This window comes from Strix uralensis, chromosome 13, assembly GCF_047716275.1.
Source record: "Strix uralensis isolate ZFMK-TIS-50842 chromosome 13, bStrUra1, whole genome shotgun sequence".
NCBI classification, from domain to species: domain Eukaryota; kingdom Metazoa; phylum Chordata; class Aves; order Strigiformes; family Strigidae; genus Strix; species Strix uralensis.
In genome coordinates, this window is record NC_133984.1 from 8,867,395 (window position 1) to 8,885,570 (window position 18,176).

The window sequence follows — 18,176 nt, forward strand, 5'->3', positions numbered from 1 at the left end:
CTGTGGGAAGCCCCCCAGGCCCCCACCACCCCAGCTTTGGCGAGGCCGGGAAGCTGCAGCTCTTGCTTTGCAGTTCCCTGCTGTCCCAGCCGGTGCCTGTGCCGAGCTGGCAGGCTGCCTGCACAGAGGGGAAGGGCGAAGAAAAGCTATTTTGAATGTTAAACAAGCAGAAAAAACTTTAGTACCAGCTTTCCATGGCCAGCACTAGCAGCGAAGGCAAAACACTCCTTTGATTTGGCCTTGATGTTCACCTTGAAGCTGTAATCACCTGGGGGAGAACCACAGTGGAAATAAATCTGGTATTCAGGCAGGTAAAAGCCTTTTAATCAGCCCCAGGTTGGTCTCAGTGATACAATGTCATTTCAAAACACTTCAGACTGCAACAAAAGCTACATCCTTAAAATGGCAGCTAATTAATTTTCCTGTCCTGCTAACTTAATCCTTTTTCCAGCCAAGAAAGGCAAATGGGAGTTCACGAAGCAGCGAGGCAGCCAGGAGCCTGGCAGCATGAGCAGGAACACAAGCCCCAGGGCTCTCTGGCAGGGGCCCAGGCTGTGCGGTGTCATGGCTTACCAGGACATTTTAAAAGCAAGGGAGAGAAAGAAAAATTTAAAAGGTGACATTTGGATTATCAAACCAAGGGCTCATCCTAGGCTAGTGGTCCTGGGGCATCCACAGACCCCGGCGCAGATAGACACAGCTATTTACTCCCAGTTTGTATCCCTAGTGTAATTGCTTCCAGGCAGAGCACCGGGCACTGGCAGTGCCCTCCGTGCCCGGGCTGGTGCTGGCCAAACCAGTTTCCCCGTGATTTGCTGGAGGCATGCTGTGATGCAGGACTTCACTTTGGATTAAAAAAAAAAGGGGGGGGAAGAAGAGAAAAAATGTCCCCTCCTCCCCCAAGGTATTTCTGCTATATATTCTAGAGCAGCTCAGGGCCACCCGCGCTAGGCCAGCATTGATGCCCTCCAAGCCCCAGGCTGCTCCAACATCCCCTGCCCCCAGTCTCTGCTGCAGCGCACGATCCGGGAAGAGCGCCCGGTGTGCCCAGCAAATGCTGAAGCAGCGATTTACTCCCCCATCCTGGACACAGAAGTGCACAAAACAAGACACTTACATCAAAAAGCAGTTTTGGAGGAGCAAGTTTGGCGGGTGCTCCAAAGAGCAGCTCGCTTCCCCAAGTCCACATGAAGCTGTTGCTCCTTGGGCCGTTACCAGGGCCTCCAAGGCACCCACAGGGCTGAGCTCAGCCCCCAGCGAAGGCAGCCCCACAGAAAGGCATCACCTCCCCGGCACAACACAAATCACGTGGAGGGGGGAGAAGGGGCCAAATAATCCTCCTTCTCCAAGACCACCATGCTGCTTCTGGTTTGCAGCCTCTCACCATACAGGGATGTCTGCCCAGGGACCTTGGCGAGAGCAGCACCATTTCCATGTCAAAGTCACCACCGCCACTTTGAAGCAGAAGCCGGCTGCTACTTCAATACCTGTTTGAATCCAGCAGCTTCAGATCACAAAGAAAAAGCCACAGCAGAGTGAGACCCCATGTTCATCTCGCATGGAACGGACCCACATATCCTATGGGGTGCAACAGGGCTGGTTAATAAACCCAGGTCTACTGCAAGTACAGCCATGGTGCTGCCTTGGGTTGGCCAGGGCTGGTGGGAGAGGACAAGCTCTGAAATGGACAGGCTGAGTTGTCTCCCAGCCCAGCACCATGCGAACAGTGGCCAGGGGAGGTCTGCAAGACGCTCTCCTCTCTGCCTTTGCTTCTCGTGCTCATGTGGTAACTGCAGCACTTGAAAGGGCCAGAAATGAGGCTCAGCCCCACCATGTTCTGGGGAGCAGAGCAATGGGACGCTCAGAGATCAGCTAACATGCAAGTTAAGACAGGAGCACCGAAAGAAAAGAGGTGAGTCATGTCAGATGCAGTTCCAGAAAGAGCAGAGCAGACGTCCATTGGCATGGCCCCGCAACGCTCCGGCCGCAGGCTGAGGACATGCGCCCGCCTCCCCAAAGACACCGTCTTGGTGCAGGTTTCCATATTCTGAGTTGCTCCCCAGCTGCATGTCCGTGCCCAAGGATGAATGGGGCAAGACCTTCATTGGCATTTTCAACTTCTTACTGGTTTCCTATCATGATGAGAGCAGTCCCTTTCATCTCCTCCTTTCACGGCCCCTTCTCGCCTCAACAGAGTGGGCACCCTGAGTCCAGAGGTGCAAGGCAGACCCTGGGAAGGAGAGCCTGCTCTGCTTACATCCGCAGGAATGCAGGATTTCGCCACCCCGAACCCAGACAAAAACCAGCTTTCAGTTGCCCTGCGAGGTCAGAGCCTCCTCGGGGTCCTGTTGTCTGCACTTCTGGAAAGAGCCATCACTCAATTATCCAGCAACAGTTTCCCATCACAGCCTGGGCCGTGACTCACCAGCAACCGCCTTTCCTCAGGGGAATTCACGGCCAGTTCCCATGGATTGGTCTCACCCCGCTTCACCTGCCGCAAGCCGCAGGGATAGCCGCTCGGTGAGCATCCTTCCCCGCATCTCTGGCCAGCACGCCGAGCCCCAGCATGCCCTGCCCACATCCAGCTCCCAGCAAGCCAGACGCTGCCGCCGCAGCGCTGCAAGTGCCACACGTTGTACTCTTGTTTTCTAACAATACTCCCACGGGAGGATTTGCGGAACGTGATGCACTCAAAACAGGCTCTTCCAGAGCTCGTCAGTCCCCCACTGTCTCCTGTTTCCACTGACGATCATTTTGGATAGTGGCTTCTACGCTCTGTCTGCTTCTTGTATGCAGAGGGAGGAGCCCTGAATCCAGGGATGCCAGTGGAATTTAAAAATACTCTTTTACACAGCTGAGAGAGAAAAGGCGCCGGAGCAGCTCAGGTCAGAAGCCAGAACTTGACTTTAAAGAAGAGGCAGTAACCCCAAAAGTGCCTACAGGCTCAGGCAACTTCTCCACAGCCCTCCTATCTCCCTCTTTCCAAGCTCCTGCTTTTTTCCAGCCCCACAAGTGCACTTCTAGCAAAAGGCACCCACTTCAGCCACCTCCATGTGGAAGCTGGCTGTAGGGAGCCTGTTGTGTCCCCACCCCACGCTCCCCCCGTGCCAGACCCAGGCTGGCAGGTCGGAGAGCACAGAGAGGAGCCCCCCGACACGCACAAGAGCCCAGCAGCCAGCCTGTTGTTTTGCGGTGGGATTTTCAACACCAGGGTTGTTCAGTGTACAAGACCAAATTAGGGCATGGATTTTATAATCATCTTTGCTAGTGACACACTACACGACCTTGGGTAAGTCCCTCCATCCATCTTTAAAGACTCTTTCAAAGGAGTGCCACAAGACTTTAATTAGCAGCCCTAAAAGTACTCAAGATAGTTTGTCTCTTCCAAAATAACCAACTGCAGATGAATTGGAACAACCTTATTTTCGAATTCTGCAAGCAACTGGGATCCAGGCTGCTCTCAGATCAGTCACTTCAACAACATAATCAAAGTTAAATGTGCCAGCTGTGCATGAAGGATTTTAATATGCTGCATGGACTGGAAAATAGCTCGAAGAACCAATGTTATTTTTCCATGGCTGGGATGTCACTGTCGAGCAGCTGCATTATAATCATCTGCAATCAGCAAAACGCCTTTTTTTTTTTTTTTTAATCACTTTTTAGTCTTGGGGAAGAGGGCTCATTTTTATTTCTGTCCTACTCAGGAAATCACCCTCAAATCCTAAGGTACCCACTACCAAGAGATCAGGCAGCTACTAGAGCCGTATAGGCTGATCAAAACACCTTCAACTGTCTACAATCAAACCCCAATTATATTGACAGCTTTAAAAGTTGCACCCAGACAGTAACTGCTGACACTATTACCACCATCTCAAGAAACAGTATGTGCATTTCCACAAATCCATCAAAAATCCAGCTCCAGCTGCCAGCAGGCAGTTACCTATTGTCACATATCCAAGACCGGGGATGGCTCCAGAGCCGAGTCCTTCCCCATGGAAAACCTGAGCGCAGCCCAGCATCATCCTCTGCAAGGCCCACCTCTGCACCAGCAGATGGGTCACAGCTGCAAGATGAAGCAAGAGGGGAAGTCTTCCAACTCCATTCTTTACGAAAGGCTGAACCTCTCTTTGATATATTCTACATATTAAATATTTACAAATAAAATCTAACACCAAAATATGCACATACTTTGGAGAAAATGACAAGAAACAGGCTGATCACACAAATAGAGCTTTGCCCCTGTAACTACCAAAATGCTTTATAAACCTCTCCTCCCATTTCACCATCCTGTGAGGCTGTGTAAGTATTTTACAAACAGGCACACACCATGAGGATGCTTCACAAATAGCTCTCTGTCCGTCCTACCAGCTGCTCAGCAGTGGCAAGTGGAGCACTAGGATCAGCAAATTGCCAGAGGTGCCCAATATTTTAAGGGACATTATGCAAGACTGCTTGCATTAGAGGAGTGACAGTGATTGAGATGACAGCAAGCATACATAAATGCCAAATATCCAGCTACTTCCAGTGCTGTTGGAGCTGATCCAGGACTAGAAAATAGCCATGAAATTCCCACTGCAGATGTGAAGATGAAACTTCCCAAAGCTCTCAAAACAACCAAATAAATCTCCAGCAAAAATCTGATCGGAGGTTTTCATTCCACTGCCTTTCCCAGGCCAAACTATTCTTTTGGACCTCACCATAAAGTGTTTAAGAGCTTCAGCCCAAGCTCAGTCTCTTAAGAAATATGCAGCTTCTTTGACAGCTTCCCAGCTCATGGTAAAGGGTGATTTTGCTTTCTTTACATGGCCCCAGCAGCCACCATTCCTGGCAAACCCATGTGGCTGCCAACTCAGGGAAGGCAGATGCAGCTATGTTCTTCCACTGCATGTAAAAATACCCTCCTGTGAGTTTAGCCCAAGGCTGTACCAACAGTTTAACTCCTTCCTTGGCACATTCTTCTTCTGAGCTATGAGTTATCAGCTGCTGAAGTTACCAGATTTGCCCTACCAACCCTGAGAAGCATCTCATACACTTTTAAAATGAAGGCTCTGAAGTTGAACAGATCAAGTTGAACCAGCTTTCACAGCATGCAAGTGGCAGCTGCTTTTCCCACTGACTCTACGCACAGACCCTACCTGCACTCCCTGCTCCATGGACAACAGGGTTCCCACAACACTGCCACGCTGTTTTAGCCACTACCAAGAGACAGTCGCAAACACTGTCAATGCAGAATGAAAGAATAAAAATACCACCAATGCTAAAGTCAAGCCAAGTCTACTTTCAAGGATGAAACAACATGCCAGGTTGTAGCTGAACTGGAATGGAGAAAATCAGACAAGTCCAGCCTTTTTGATGTAGTCTTCCCTCACTGAAATGATCACAACGTTCAGATTTATAAGTACAGCTTAACAATTCCTGCAGGCCACAAGATTTTTCCTAAATCCCAAGGTATTATTCTTCTCCAGTTTCGTCCTTTTCCACTTAACAGACTTCAGCTTGTTTTTTGCAGACCTGAAAGAAGCAGCTCCTTTTAAATCCAATGACTAACATCCTTCCTTCAGATCTCTGCCAAACCTCGGTTCTGCCAGATTTCAAGTGTCTTTGGCCTTGTTTTCAGCTTAATTATGTTGCATATTCTTCAATACAAGCACTCTAGAGTCCATTTGCTAAAGGTGTGATGTTGCCATGTTGCTGGTATGGAACACTAATTTAGCTTTATAGGGTTTTTTTAATAGTTTGTTTCTGTTAGCCAATGCATTTCCACTCATATTTTTCCATCAGAAGTTTCTTAGTAGATATTAAAGAACAGAACAAAAGGAAACCAACTCAATACTCCATACTGCTGCCATTTCAGCCAGCCAATTTAGAGGCAGAACCTGGAGAAAATTACCAGAAGATAAACAGAAAAAAAGATAGGGGTTGTTTCGTTTTTGTTTTAGTTTCCTGTAAAGGGAGATACACTATTGCTTGACCACTGCAAAGCCAAGCACAACACAGTAACAGCCTCTGCAGCTCTTATTTTGGAAGAGGACAATCAATTTCTGATGCTGGTTAAACCTGGGCAGGAACACACTTGCCCATCATAAATGCACTGTGCACACAAACTGGGAACAGCAGCACCTAACAGACATCTGCCATCAGTGACTGGACTGGGAGCTGCATGGCTAGGGGCTCATTTTAAAAGACTTCTTGGTGTTTACAAGGGAAAAAAATAATGAGCAATGAGGATGTCCAGTTAAGAGAGGGTCAGGAAATGGAAGAAGCAGAATACATATCTGGACTTTGAAGTACCACACAGCCCTTCTACCCATGGAGAAAGGTAAGTGCTTAATTTGTTAATTCAGACTGTTAAACAATGCTCCTTACAGGAAACACAGCGAGCCGTATTTTTTCCTCCGCTTTCTAACATCCCAGGTTTAACTGTGCCACATTACTTTCAACCTTAGATAAAGGCTCAAAAATGTAAGTTTGAGCAAAGCATGTACAGCTCGCCAAATTCCATCCACACATCCGTATGTATCTGTGGACCTGTGCTGTCTCCCGAGCCGTTGTTGAGGAACACTCCTGTTGTGCAGAGGTTCACCTGTCATGCAGACTAGACACGTTCTCAGTAACACAGCTGTTGCTTTTCTGGGGTCATGGTCTCTACTTAGAAAAGGCAAAGCTTGACACCAGCATAACCTCTCCTGGTTGTCCCAGTTGCACACCAAAGCGAAGTGGCTGTATTTGTTCAATGCAGGTTCCACCCACATCCAGCATGGCTGTTTGTCTTGCAGTGAGTTACCTCCATTAAGATTCTCCTGAAAAGAATCATGGAGCATTTACTGTTTCCTAAGCAAGCAATGTTCATTTTGTGCTCCATCTGGGACGCAGGCCTGAGCGCACTCTGAGACATATTACTGTTGCTTTTTCTTCATCTCTTCACTGACCCAACTTGTGAGGACAGTACATCTTCCTTCCTTCTTATGAAGGCTCATCTCCAGTCCACTGTCAGGTTTCTTCCCCTCTAATATTCTGATCCAAATTCAATTTGTTCAAATAAAATAATGGTAAGAAAATTCTGTTTGAACTTAAATGGACTAATTTGTCATTTCTGTGCATTTCCTGAGGTATAAGATTTCAAACAAGTGAATGAAAGTCACCAGCTTCCTGTAGCTAATTTGGCAGCCAACTGCATCACATCAAAAGAGCAGGTTTACATACTAACAAGGTCACTAGTTAAAAACTCAGCCCCTGCTCAGACATATTACGATCAAGTGGTTGTCTCCGGAACCAGGAAAGAAAATGAAATAACCATTAACTAGATAGAAGAGAGCTGTCTCCTCTTACCACCTACTACTTCAGAAATAGCATATTACATGCAACTCGATGCATGCAACCAGGCCATTTTAAAACAAGGTATGCACAGTATATCTGACCTTCTGTAAATAAATTCCCTTTTACAAGTCCAACATTAGGCATGGGAGGTCTATCATGGTGATGTACAGCTTCCACGTAATGATTCTGAATGGGGATTCACTCCCCCTTTGTATCACTCCAAGGTATTTCTGTGTTTTTAAAAAATGTTCAACTGTACAGATGAATAAAAGTTACTTCGAAGATAAGCAGTGGGACCGTTTATAGTAACACCCTTCCTCGTGTCACTTCATTCATATAACACTGTGACAGAGATTTGCTGTTGCTGGATTTTATTTCCTTCTTGGGTTTCACTGTTGTAATTCCAATGGTCAAACTGCATCTTCCAGAAAGACAAGCCCACTGCTTCAGAGCGGATGGAAAAGATGTCTCACAGGCTGGCTAGTACTAAAAATACCAGTAGGAATGGAGAAGTACAGTCTCACCAGCTAAAATCTGTTTCCCTGACTCTCAGACGCTGGCTAGTCAACCAGAATCCCTAGGGTATATGCAGTACAAGGTAAAGAGCCAGTTAACACGAGCACAACTTCAACCTGTCTTTGAAAGAAAGCTGTTAGAGGATCAGAGGACATTACGTGTGAACAACTGAAAATACACAATTATCAGAAGAGCCACTTAATACTGGCACATTAGTGGTACTGCTTTAAAGGAAAAAATTAATTACATGCAGGTGCTTCAGTCTTCTTCGTATGTTTTGTGATATGTAAAATTACCTTTGGACAAAATAGTAAGAGGAACGGAGGAGAGGATACCAGCTCAGGTAACCAAAGGTTTGGCAAATTGGAACTTGGTGCCTTTAATACCAAGTAAAAATGTGCACCCCACACTGGCTGAGCCGAGTGATGGCGCAGGTGCTCCAGGGTATAAACACACTCTACAACTATCACCGCAAGCTGTGTTTGAGGGTGTGCAAGATCAGGTTCAGCTGCAGCATAGCTACACTACTCACTGGTTTTTCAAAAATACTAGCAGTCTGTTGGTAACAGACAATTGGAGGAACTCAGTGCTGCCCGCTACAGACTCCTCAGATTAGCACTTATTAAAAATTAATAAAATGGTTTATTTTATATATACATATGTTCCAAAAAATTTATACAGTTAAAATATCAAATTAGTGATCTGGTAACAATACTGTTCAAAATAATCTCTTTTGTATGAACATTAAAATACACGTTTTTAAAAGCGTTTCCTTTTAGTGCTTCCAAAGCACAGCGTGTGCCAAGGCCACCTGAAGAATCTCCGTCCTCCTCACAGGATGAAAGAGAACTGAAGTCGGGGACCTGGGAAGCCTCAGGTGCACTTTCATAATGTCTGCAGACAAAACAGAAGAGAGTCTGAGGTAGATTGTTTAGTGACCATCGGGTGGTAACAGTCACAGGGCTGTCTTTAGCTTTCATTAACACAATAGCAGTTTCTTTACTCTCAATCTACACTGAATCTCAAGTTTAAAGGCATGGCTAGCAGTTCTTGGGAACAAGACCCTTGTCTCTGTGGTGGCAACATGCAATTTTACCAGTGCAGGTGTTTCTGGGAGGATTTTTTTGGGAACACACGGGCTCTCTCCACGATGCAGACAGTGCGTGCATTTGACAGTGCCCCATTTTAGTGCAACCTGCTGCCTATAGCACGTAAATGTCTAATGACAGCGTTCAAATGAGTAAATTCTCATCACCTGCAGGAGGGGCAGCAATGGTTATTTTCTTCAGCCTGTTGAGCAAATAGCACCCTCCACAGGAAAAAAGCCACACCTTTCATAGCAAATCCTTAAGGTTATAGCCCAGCTTCTGCCGATAGAGGTTCTTAAAGTTAAAGCTCCACTGCTTCTTCTCAGACTGTGATAGGAAAATCACTTGACTGCCAAGATGGGGAGGGCAGCAGCTACATCCTCTTCCACTCTTCTGCGGCACAGCAAACTCATTCCTGGTCCATATTCGTCTGGCTGGTACATTATTATCTACTGTTGACGTGATTAACTCTGTTGGGTAGGCTGTTGAATTCTAGTTCCTCTAGTATTCTCTCTAAGTGTTGTATTAAGACCCGTTTTTTAAACCTATGGAAAAGAAGGAGAGGAATTTATTTTTTTTCTTCCAAAAATACAGTTGAACAGCTCAAGACTATTCAGTCATGATAAATGGTATTACCAGAGGCTCTTTGTTTCCAGTATGGAAAAGCTGGCTTTATTTCTGGCATTACAACAGCCAGAAAATTTAATTTAATACAGCTGCCCCTCCCCAACCCACCCAAATTTTTGGTTGGTCTTCAATAGCGCCCCACCTCTCCATTTAACATTTAAAGTTTAAGTAAAGACTATTTACTCCATAAAATAGCAGTTTGACCACTAAAACATTTATAATAATTGAAATGTGTGAAAAAGGAAAACAGAAAATACTAGTGTGAGAAAAGTTTATGATTTGCTACTATGATCTAAATTAACATTTAATTTATGACTCCTAGTCATTTATATCTATACCAACCTTGCTGCTTCCTTGATAGCAAATTCAATGAAATACTTCTGAATTTCCATAGGTCCTTGCACCTCCTCAAGAAGAGAGAAAATTTTTTCATAATCTAAAAAAAGATAAAAATACAACCATATATTAAAAATAAATCTTGCAAATGCATTTTCAATAAAGTTTAACAGCAAAAAACCCCAACAAGGCCCAGTTTCACGTGTCTGTCTGTGTATGGTAATACATGCAAGACAAGAAAAAAAGCCTGCATTAGCTTTATGCACAGAAAGCAGGTGATACCAACAATCTGGTATGCAAATGTGGCCACCACAGAATTAGCTTCTCTAAGAGCAGCAGCTAGAAACATTTGTCCTCAGAAAATGTGGGCTAGGTAGAGAAGCTATCTTCATGAACACAGTGCCATCATTAGCAGTCAATATGGATGTAGGGCCACCAAGTCCTGTTTTAATCTAGAGGTGTCATTTCTGAAAGCAGAGGGTAGGATTAGTTCTCTCAGAAAGACAAACTATCAGTGCCTAGTCATATTAATTGCGCTTACACTATCTTACCGGTACAAAGTAAATATGTGCACTGCAAAAGAGTGAACTGGACACATTAAATTAGAAACAAATTAAATAGCACTGTTTCAGTATTTTCCATAGTTGAACCCAACATGAAGATATTTATGGTGCTGTGACTAAGAGCCTGCTTAGAGTGATGCAGCAGACACAGAGAGGATATATGGTCAGAACCGTGAATAAATAGATGTACATCTTTAACCCACCACTATTCAGTTTCTTTCTTTGATGACTGCCTGAACTCTGCAGCAAGACAGGTGACTCATACTGAACATAGTACTATTTTACTCTACATCACCTTCACTAGACATGAATTTGGTGTAAGATTAGACAAGCCCACTTTGCAAAAGAGGAAGCAAAGACATACTCAAGTAGGAAGTTTGAAAACATCTTAAAACCCAGAAGAGTTAAGAATACTTCATTATACTAATTACTGGCACTTGACAATGTATTAGAAAAATATTCAGTAGTTTAATTTGTAGAAGTAATTCACTCAGATACAGACCACATTAGGGACATCTGCCATTTAAGAAAAAACAGAAAGGTTATGTCTGTGGCAAATCTTAAGAGCATATACATGAGTTGGAGTTTCAGGTTAGTGTTTTGGTTTTGATCCTGTATACAGGTACAGGCAAAACAAGTAACAAAAGCTGAGGAGGCAAGTCACTTTTCCTCACAATGTTTTAGATTTTGGGGGGTTATCAAACCTTATAGGAAAAAAGAAAGTAATTTTTAGTCTTCAATTCTTAAAAGAGTTGATTTACAACAGTGTTCCATCACTAATTACACTATCTCGCAAAATAAAAAAAAAATAACTTTGCTATTAACTGCTAAGACTCCCTTTCAAACATATTCCAAGATGCACCCTTGTAGCTACATATGCCTCTGCCCTCCAAAGGAAGTTCTGACAGACACAAAGCAACCAAGCACACTATGCATATGCAAGCAGCAGTGCAGCATAAGGCAAAGTCTATCTAGTATCATTAGATCATTGGTAACACCTTCATAGAGCTACAAAAACAAAACCTCTGAAAGGTACTTTCAGAGTTATCTCTTATTATAGCAGTTTATCTATCTTCAAGGGCAAACAAGGTCATTTGGCACTCAACTTCCCAAACACTGCTGTCTGAACTTCAACTCCCCTGCCCAGCATGTAAGAATTTTCTTCCTTTTTTGTCCCTCCATTGCTCATATGCAAGCAATCAGAAATTATTCAAAATCTGAAGTTGTACGTATATTGAAAGAGCTCCTTATTTCCAGAAAAAAAAGTCTTCAATCTAGCACCACGATTAATATACTACTAAAAAAACATAATCAAGACTTACTTCTTCCAGGTTTGCGAACCTCTTTCATCACTTTAATTTTGATATCAGCATTGCTTCCCTCCAACATCGTAGGTGTTATTTTAAACGAATTTGGCACAGATTCAGAAGTAGACTCCATCACCCGTTTTTGGTCATCTCCAGCCACACTGTAATTTAGAGGCCCTCGAACAAGTGCGTTGGTAACAGGTTTGTGATCCAACCCATCTTCACTTAAACAATTGAATTCAACAGGTAGAGAGTCCAAGTCATTGGGTAACATTTCATCCTCTCCCATAGCAGCTGGAACTGAAGGAGCCATTTGCACAGGTAAGCCATCAATTTGCTTCTCCAGTGACTGACAATTTTCTGCTTTCTTCTCTCCATTGCCATCTTGGACAATACTGTTATTCGTATCTACAAATTAAAAATACGTATCTTACTAGTGCATAACTAGTCAAAAAACCAAAAGGAAATAGTTCTGTACCCTTTCTTGTTTGAAGTACTGTGTGGTGATCTGACAGTGCTGAACAACTCTCCAAGACTTTTATTCTACCTTCAATGTGACCAAGAAAACACTTCCCTTTGGACTGTTACCATCTCGTATCACTATCACAAAGTCACCATTTTCTGTATTCCTACTGCAGCATTATGACTTCTAAACTAATGTTTTCCTTCCCTCCCCCAATTCCAGCTAACAGGGTTTTCATCTGACTCCATTTGCTGCAATAGGTGGGTAAAAAAATTAGTATTTGTGGGAAATGAAAACGTAACCACATTTTCAACTTCCTTCCCCACCACAGAATACACAGATGAGAACTAAAAGCTGATCCGAAATCCCTACTTCCAAACTATCTTGGTGAAAGGTTTCAGTAACACTTTTTTTAAAAACAGTTCATCAAAATTATTTTTTTATTCCAGACTTCATTAGCTATACCAGCAGTCTGTTTATCTAGGCCAAAGAAACTCAGTTCTACATAACACTAAAGCATACATACATGCTGATATACCCTTTTGAATCAACTTTTTATTTTGTTTTAACACAGATTTTCCCACTTGTGACCATGCAGGCTGCTGTACTACAACTCAATATACCTTTATTATTTGCTGGGATGCCTTTGAGGTTCAAATACGATGGGGATCCAGAGGCAGACGGTGGCCCTTTCCCACCAACGTGATTTGTGACAACGGGTGGTGACTGGGGCCGTCTCAGCAGTGGTGACATGCTACGCCTTCTCTTCAGTGACGCTGGAGTATTGGGCTCTCCAGGACGCTTAATTTTATTCTGAGGCCCAGTGACAAATTCATCTGCTTCATCTATCATCATACCCTGAAAAGGAAAAAAAATTTTTTAAAAAACAGCACAAAATATAAATTGTTCCATCAATTCATTGATGGAGTAAGTTCCTCTGTGTTAAAATTCAGGTGGCTTTCAAAACACTTTCCGACTCTCAGAACAGAGATACCTAATGTACACCGTAATCAGAGACAGATCAGCACCACTCTAAATCAGCATGATTCTACGCAGGTTTCTCTTGGACCACATGAAAGACAGCACTCCTTTCCACACACGACAGAAGAGCTACACAGGTTAGCAACATACCACAGCTGTGGGAGAGAAATTCTACTCGCAAATTATTTCAAGCCATGTTAAATATAAAGATAGAGCAGATAGCGTGGCTCCTCCTACCTTCTTATCCTGTTTAAATGGATTGCCAAATGTATGAAGTCTTTTTGGTTGATCTGGGTCAATCTCCCGAAGGGGTGAAGGCATCATTTTCAGGTATTCCTGGTAATTTCCCATTTGAGCAACAGGAACACTATGAAGGCAGTCTGCAACATAACAAGAGATCTTAATTTAGTCTACCTTAAAATTAAGGCAATACAAACTTCACACACTTCAATTGCAAGTGTTAGCGTTTAAGAACTAGAAATGACTATTTCTTTTCACTACAGAGGAAGAGCTGAAGACTACAATTTTGGAAATAAGGCTGCTAAGAGTTGACCTTAATTGGCAGAAGAAGAATAAAAATAAGCAAGTTTAATCTCTATGCTAACAACTGCATCTTTAGACCACCACGTACCTAACAAGGGTAAAACAAAATAAGCTCCTCTCTGCGTTATGCCACCATCATTATAAAAAACATGTCTATTGAACCTTAGTGTATGGGAATGCTCTCCCATGAAACTTATTTTTAAAATTCAAATCAAGCATGACATCTTGTATGATGGAAGGCAAAAATTTCCTTCTTTCCCCTTCAGAGCAAAGGAAAGGACACCGATTGACTCAATAAATGATGCAATGTCCGCTTCTGCTCCCACATCCAGGACAGAAAACATTACTTCAGGGAATACAAAAAATAGCTGTACTCTCTCCAAACTGTTAATGAAGAACAATGGCTACTTACCTTCATCCTGCCCTAATATAAGCCTGTGTGTTTTCAGAAGATTGGTTCTCATTCTAGTTAGCTGGTCTAGAAGACTGCGACGGGGAATATCATATGCATTTCTGAATGCCTGTGGCTTCAAATCCTAGTTTTATAGCAAAACAAATAACTTTCAGTTAACTCATTAGTTCCCACACCCAGAGAAATTCCCCTATGAACTGTAATAATGTTAATTATTAAAAAAATGATTCTGAAGTAACTTCAGAGCTTTTTAACTGGATACAGGAGACTCAATGGCTGTCTTCAACAAGACCTTAGTCAGCATTAGCACTTTCAGCTCCATTAAGATTAAGCAGGTTAATTCCTGCATGAACAACACTAGTTGTCTTTTGCAGAGATGGTCACTGAAAACACAATAATCTTTGTTTACCACCAGTGTCCCAAAATCAAGTGCAAAAAATTGCATTTACTCTCCTCACTATTTATGCCTACGTTGCACTCTTCGTGATTCAGTGAAAGTACTTACTACTTCTACAGTAAGTCCATAAAAGTTACCCATTTAAAACAGAGGAGATTAACTGCTTAATCATGCAAGATCACTATGCTGTTTACCTTGTTTAAAAGTCCTATGTGGAAGCCAGCAAATTCTTTAACATTCATTTCCGCCAGTCTCAGTGGAGATTCCCCAGTGATCCCTTGCAGCAGTTGCTTAAAATCCCTACTGTGTACCAAGGAGAGGCCACTGGAGTGATTTTTCACTTTTATTCCAATTTCTTGTGGAACTTTCTTACCCACTGAACCTATTATCCGTTCCGACTCTATTTTTGTCTAAAATGGAATCACACCATGAGTTAAAAAATCAGCAGGCATTACAGATTTCCAGTATAAAACACATAGTACATTAATAGAATAAAACTATAAATTTAGTTCCTAACTACTCAACAAACAGGAGAACTACTACCCAGGGATATTTTGGATTACATAGATTAGATCTCAAGTAGAAAGAAATCCTAATGTGCTAGCACATGGAAAAAATATTTAGCCAGTGTATCTAAATTTATATGCTAGTAGGAGGTCTGTGAATATCCCTGATTTTGCTGCAAGTCTGACTCTTGTGTGTCCCTAAATAATCATCTTTAAAAGAAAGGAAAAAAAATAATGAAAGGTGGAATGCCTTAGGTTACTGTAAAGTTGCACCTAAACTGGTATTATTCAGATACAGTAACATAATTTCCGATATTTTTTTGAAATAACCTACGAACTAAGGTTTGTACTACTTTTGCAACAAGGGAGAAAAGTCATAAAAGAAATTTGCTTCATCAGTAAGTTTCTAAAAACATATTACTTCCCCAATTAGCACAGATTTCTTATTATAGCTACAGAGAATTTTACTGTATTAAGCTTTAACAGTATTCAAAGTAAAATTTTTACCCACTGTCAGTATCTCAAAAAAACCCCAACCAACCAAAACCCCAAAACCCATGGTGATTGCAACCCACTTCCCCCAGATCTCATCCTCTGCAGAATTTGCTTCATTATCTGTGGGAAACACTGAATTTAAGGACAGCAGGAGCACAGCAGAATTCTGGAATTACTTGTCCCTACATAGGAGCTTATAATGCATCCAACACATTCGAACTGTTTCATGTGCTGAGAATGTCTGTGAAAACCACAGTAGCCATCTCAAGCCATTCCAACTCCATATTGCAGATACATAATATGAATTTGTATATCATTAAGTAACCAAAATACCACAGGAAGTTTTATGTCTAATAGATGCTCAGTCATTCAGAGGCTTTTGGAATCTATTTTGTGCATTCTTTAAGGCGGAGGATTTTTTCTTTGTAATTTTAAAGGCCGCACTGCTTCCCCACTGACTTCTAGATATTAAACTACTGTTGTAAGAGCCATTTGTGCTAAGGAGGCATGGCTTTCAGACAGTCACACCTGAAACGGCACTCCTGACAAAGAGAGAAAGATATGTAAGGCTATTTCCCACCAGGTCACGCTTAACACATAGAATGGATTTGACCTGAAGGAAACGGGAAGCTCAGATATAAAGCTTGAACTGTCATTTTATGCCCCATGGACAAGACGATACACTTTTTTTGGAACATACACATTGCCAAGGCACACATGGAAATAAACATGACACTGAGAGCAAGCCTCTGACTTCAGCTGTGAAGAACAATGGCAAGAGCAGTCATAAATCCAATTAGTGATGAACTTTGGAGTTTATATGTCTAGCAGATACTTAAAATATAGCTGAAGAGGTCTCTCTCACTCCCCTCCACCACTTACAGAAGGCACAATCACTGGCTACAGACCCACTCTGGATTCATCCATATTTGCGGTGGAAATGCTCAACAATATTCAATTATAATATATGCTGTACACCCATATGAACTCCCACAGGGATTAACTGCTTTATAATGAGATTACCACAAACTAAATAATCAACGCACTTCTAATTGCAAAGGTTTTATCAATACTACCTGTTGGCTGAGTTTTTTAAGGTAAGAGATAACACTGTAACTAAGTCCACAATCTAAATTATCTGATATCAGATTTGGAGCTCCCATCATCCTTAGGGCTTTCTTTAATGGCTATAAGGAAAACAAAATACACAATAGTAAGAGAATAAGTCTTTAAAAAAAAAATTTATAAGATCAATTACAGGAAGCTAAGGCACATGGATTAGTGCTCTAGCTTTTTCACTTTTGGCCACTAAAATTCAAGTCTATTCAGATAACATGTGACATGAGTTTGGTTGTCTAACTAGCTCGCAACGGACGTTATGCCACATTACCAAGACACCACAGAGTGTGGTGCCACTGGCAATTTCCACTCAAAGGCTCAGTACCAGAATAGCCGGGATGATGCAAGTCCATATTGAGGTGCATTGTCCAAGCTACATGTAAAAGGTGACACAGTGCCATCCCCCCGCCCTTTATTTGGCCCAGCCAGTTCTCTTAGTATCAGCTTCCCAAGTTCTAGCACTTTACCCACATTAATAAACAAACAAATCTGCATTTTACTAAGTTACAAAAATAATGCCAAATTTGGTTTCTCTGAACAATCTGAAGTACTCTAGATCAAATATTTAACATTTAATGAACAGAAAACACATTCAATATCTTAATATAGTTACTATTACTCAGCATTATTAGAAATTTATTTATTTCTTAAAAATGTTTGACCTGATCTACATACCTCTGCAAAGCAAAACCTTTACTGCCTAAAATGTCATCATAATTATGTAATCAAAGAGGTATGATGCACAGGACTCTGGTCACATCAGCCATTATACCCAGGAGGATGAAATGAGAAAAGGAACATACCAGTAAGTAGTAAGGAGGCATTGTTTTTAAGTAGTTGTCAAAAGCCTGTCGCCACTTCAGATTGGGCTTAAGTTTGTGAACCTTAAACAAGTCATCTGCAACAAGGAAAACAACAGAAGAAAGTTTCATTTATATAGTCCCAGACCATTAGCAGTATCCAAAATTCAACGTGCCAGGCTTCCCCCCATTTTTCCTCCCTCCACCCATCTCCCAATGGGGCTTCCCCACAAAAACTGTTCTTAACCTTAGGTTTGAAGGATTGTGAATCCCCAGTCCTAGCTGCAGTAGACAGTCCAGAACAAGTCCTCATTATAGGCAAGACACCAGACTTAAATACTGCACACAACTACTAGCAGCATGGAAGGTGCAACAGATCCACCTGTTAAGAGCTTCAGCTCCCTTGCCCCCTCTTGCATCATCAGAGACTCCCTGTATCTAAACCAAACAACATTCATTTGGTTCAATTTCCATTTTCAGCCCAGCTTTCTTTTGTTCAATCTGTATGATGAATTCTGGTCTCCAGTAACATTCTTGGGCATCAAAGGGGGGGGGGGGGGGGGGGGGGCTGGCGGGGGGGGAAAGCAGGGAATCCTTCTGGTCATCTTTGCTGGACTCTGCTTACAACAGCAGCAGCTGCCCCCCAGCAGAGACGGGGTGTACCTCCAGCCACACTGCCTGCCTCACGTCAGAGCAGCAAAATCTC

The 18,176-nt window shown here is 42.6% G+C and overlaps 1 protein-coding gene across 6 annotated transcripts in view; it reads right to left on the reverse strand.

The window, feature by feature from the left end:
- Positions 1 to 8,452: 8,452 nt before the first annotated feature.
- Positions 8,453 to 18,176, reverse strand: part of LOC141949155 (integrator complex subunit 6-like) — a 41,996-nt gene continuing 32,272 nt past the window's right edge. For 2 of the 6 annotated variants that reach the window (XM_074882405.1, XM_074882404.1), the window contains exon 11: positions 17,474 to 17,568. Coding sequence is in view for 2 of the 6 variants with exons in the window: in XM_074882401.1 (XP_074738502.1) it covers positions 9,367 to 9,466; positions 9,891 to 9,984; positions 11,770 to 12,162; positions 12,841 to 13,075; positions 13,436 to 13,578; positions 14,154 to 14,277; positions 14,745 to 14,960; positions 16,628 to 16,738; positions 17,474 to 17,568 (1,511 nt within the window). In the remaining 4 variants the exon portion in view is untranslated. Of the gene's footprint in view, positions 9,467 to 9,890; positions 9,985 to 11,769; positions 12,163 to 12,840; positions 13,076 to 13,435; positions 13,579 to 14,153; positions 14,278 to 14,744; positions 14,961 to 16,627; positions 16,739 to 17,473; positions 17,569 to 18,176 lie in introns of those variants that run through there. The other 4 variants (XR_012630673.1, XR_012630672.1, XM_074882401.1 and 1 more) reach the window with 4 other exon arrangements.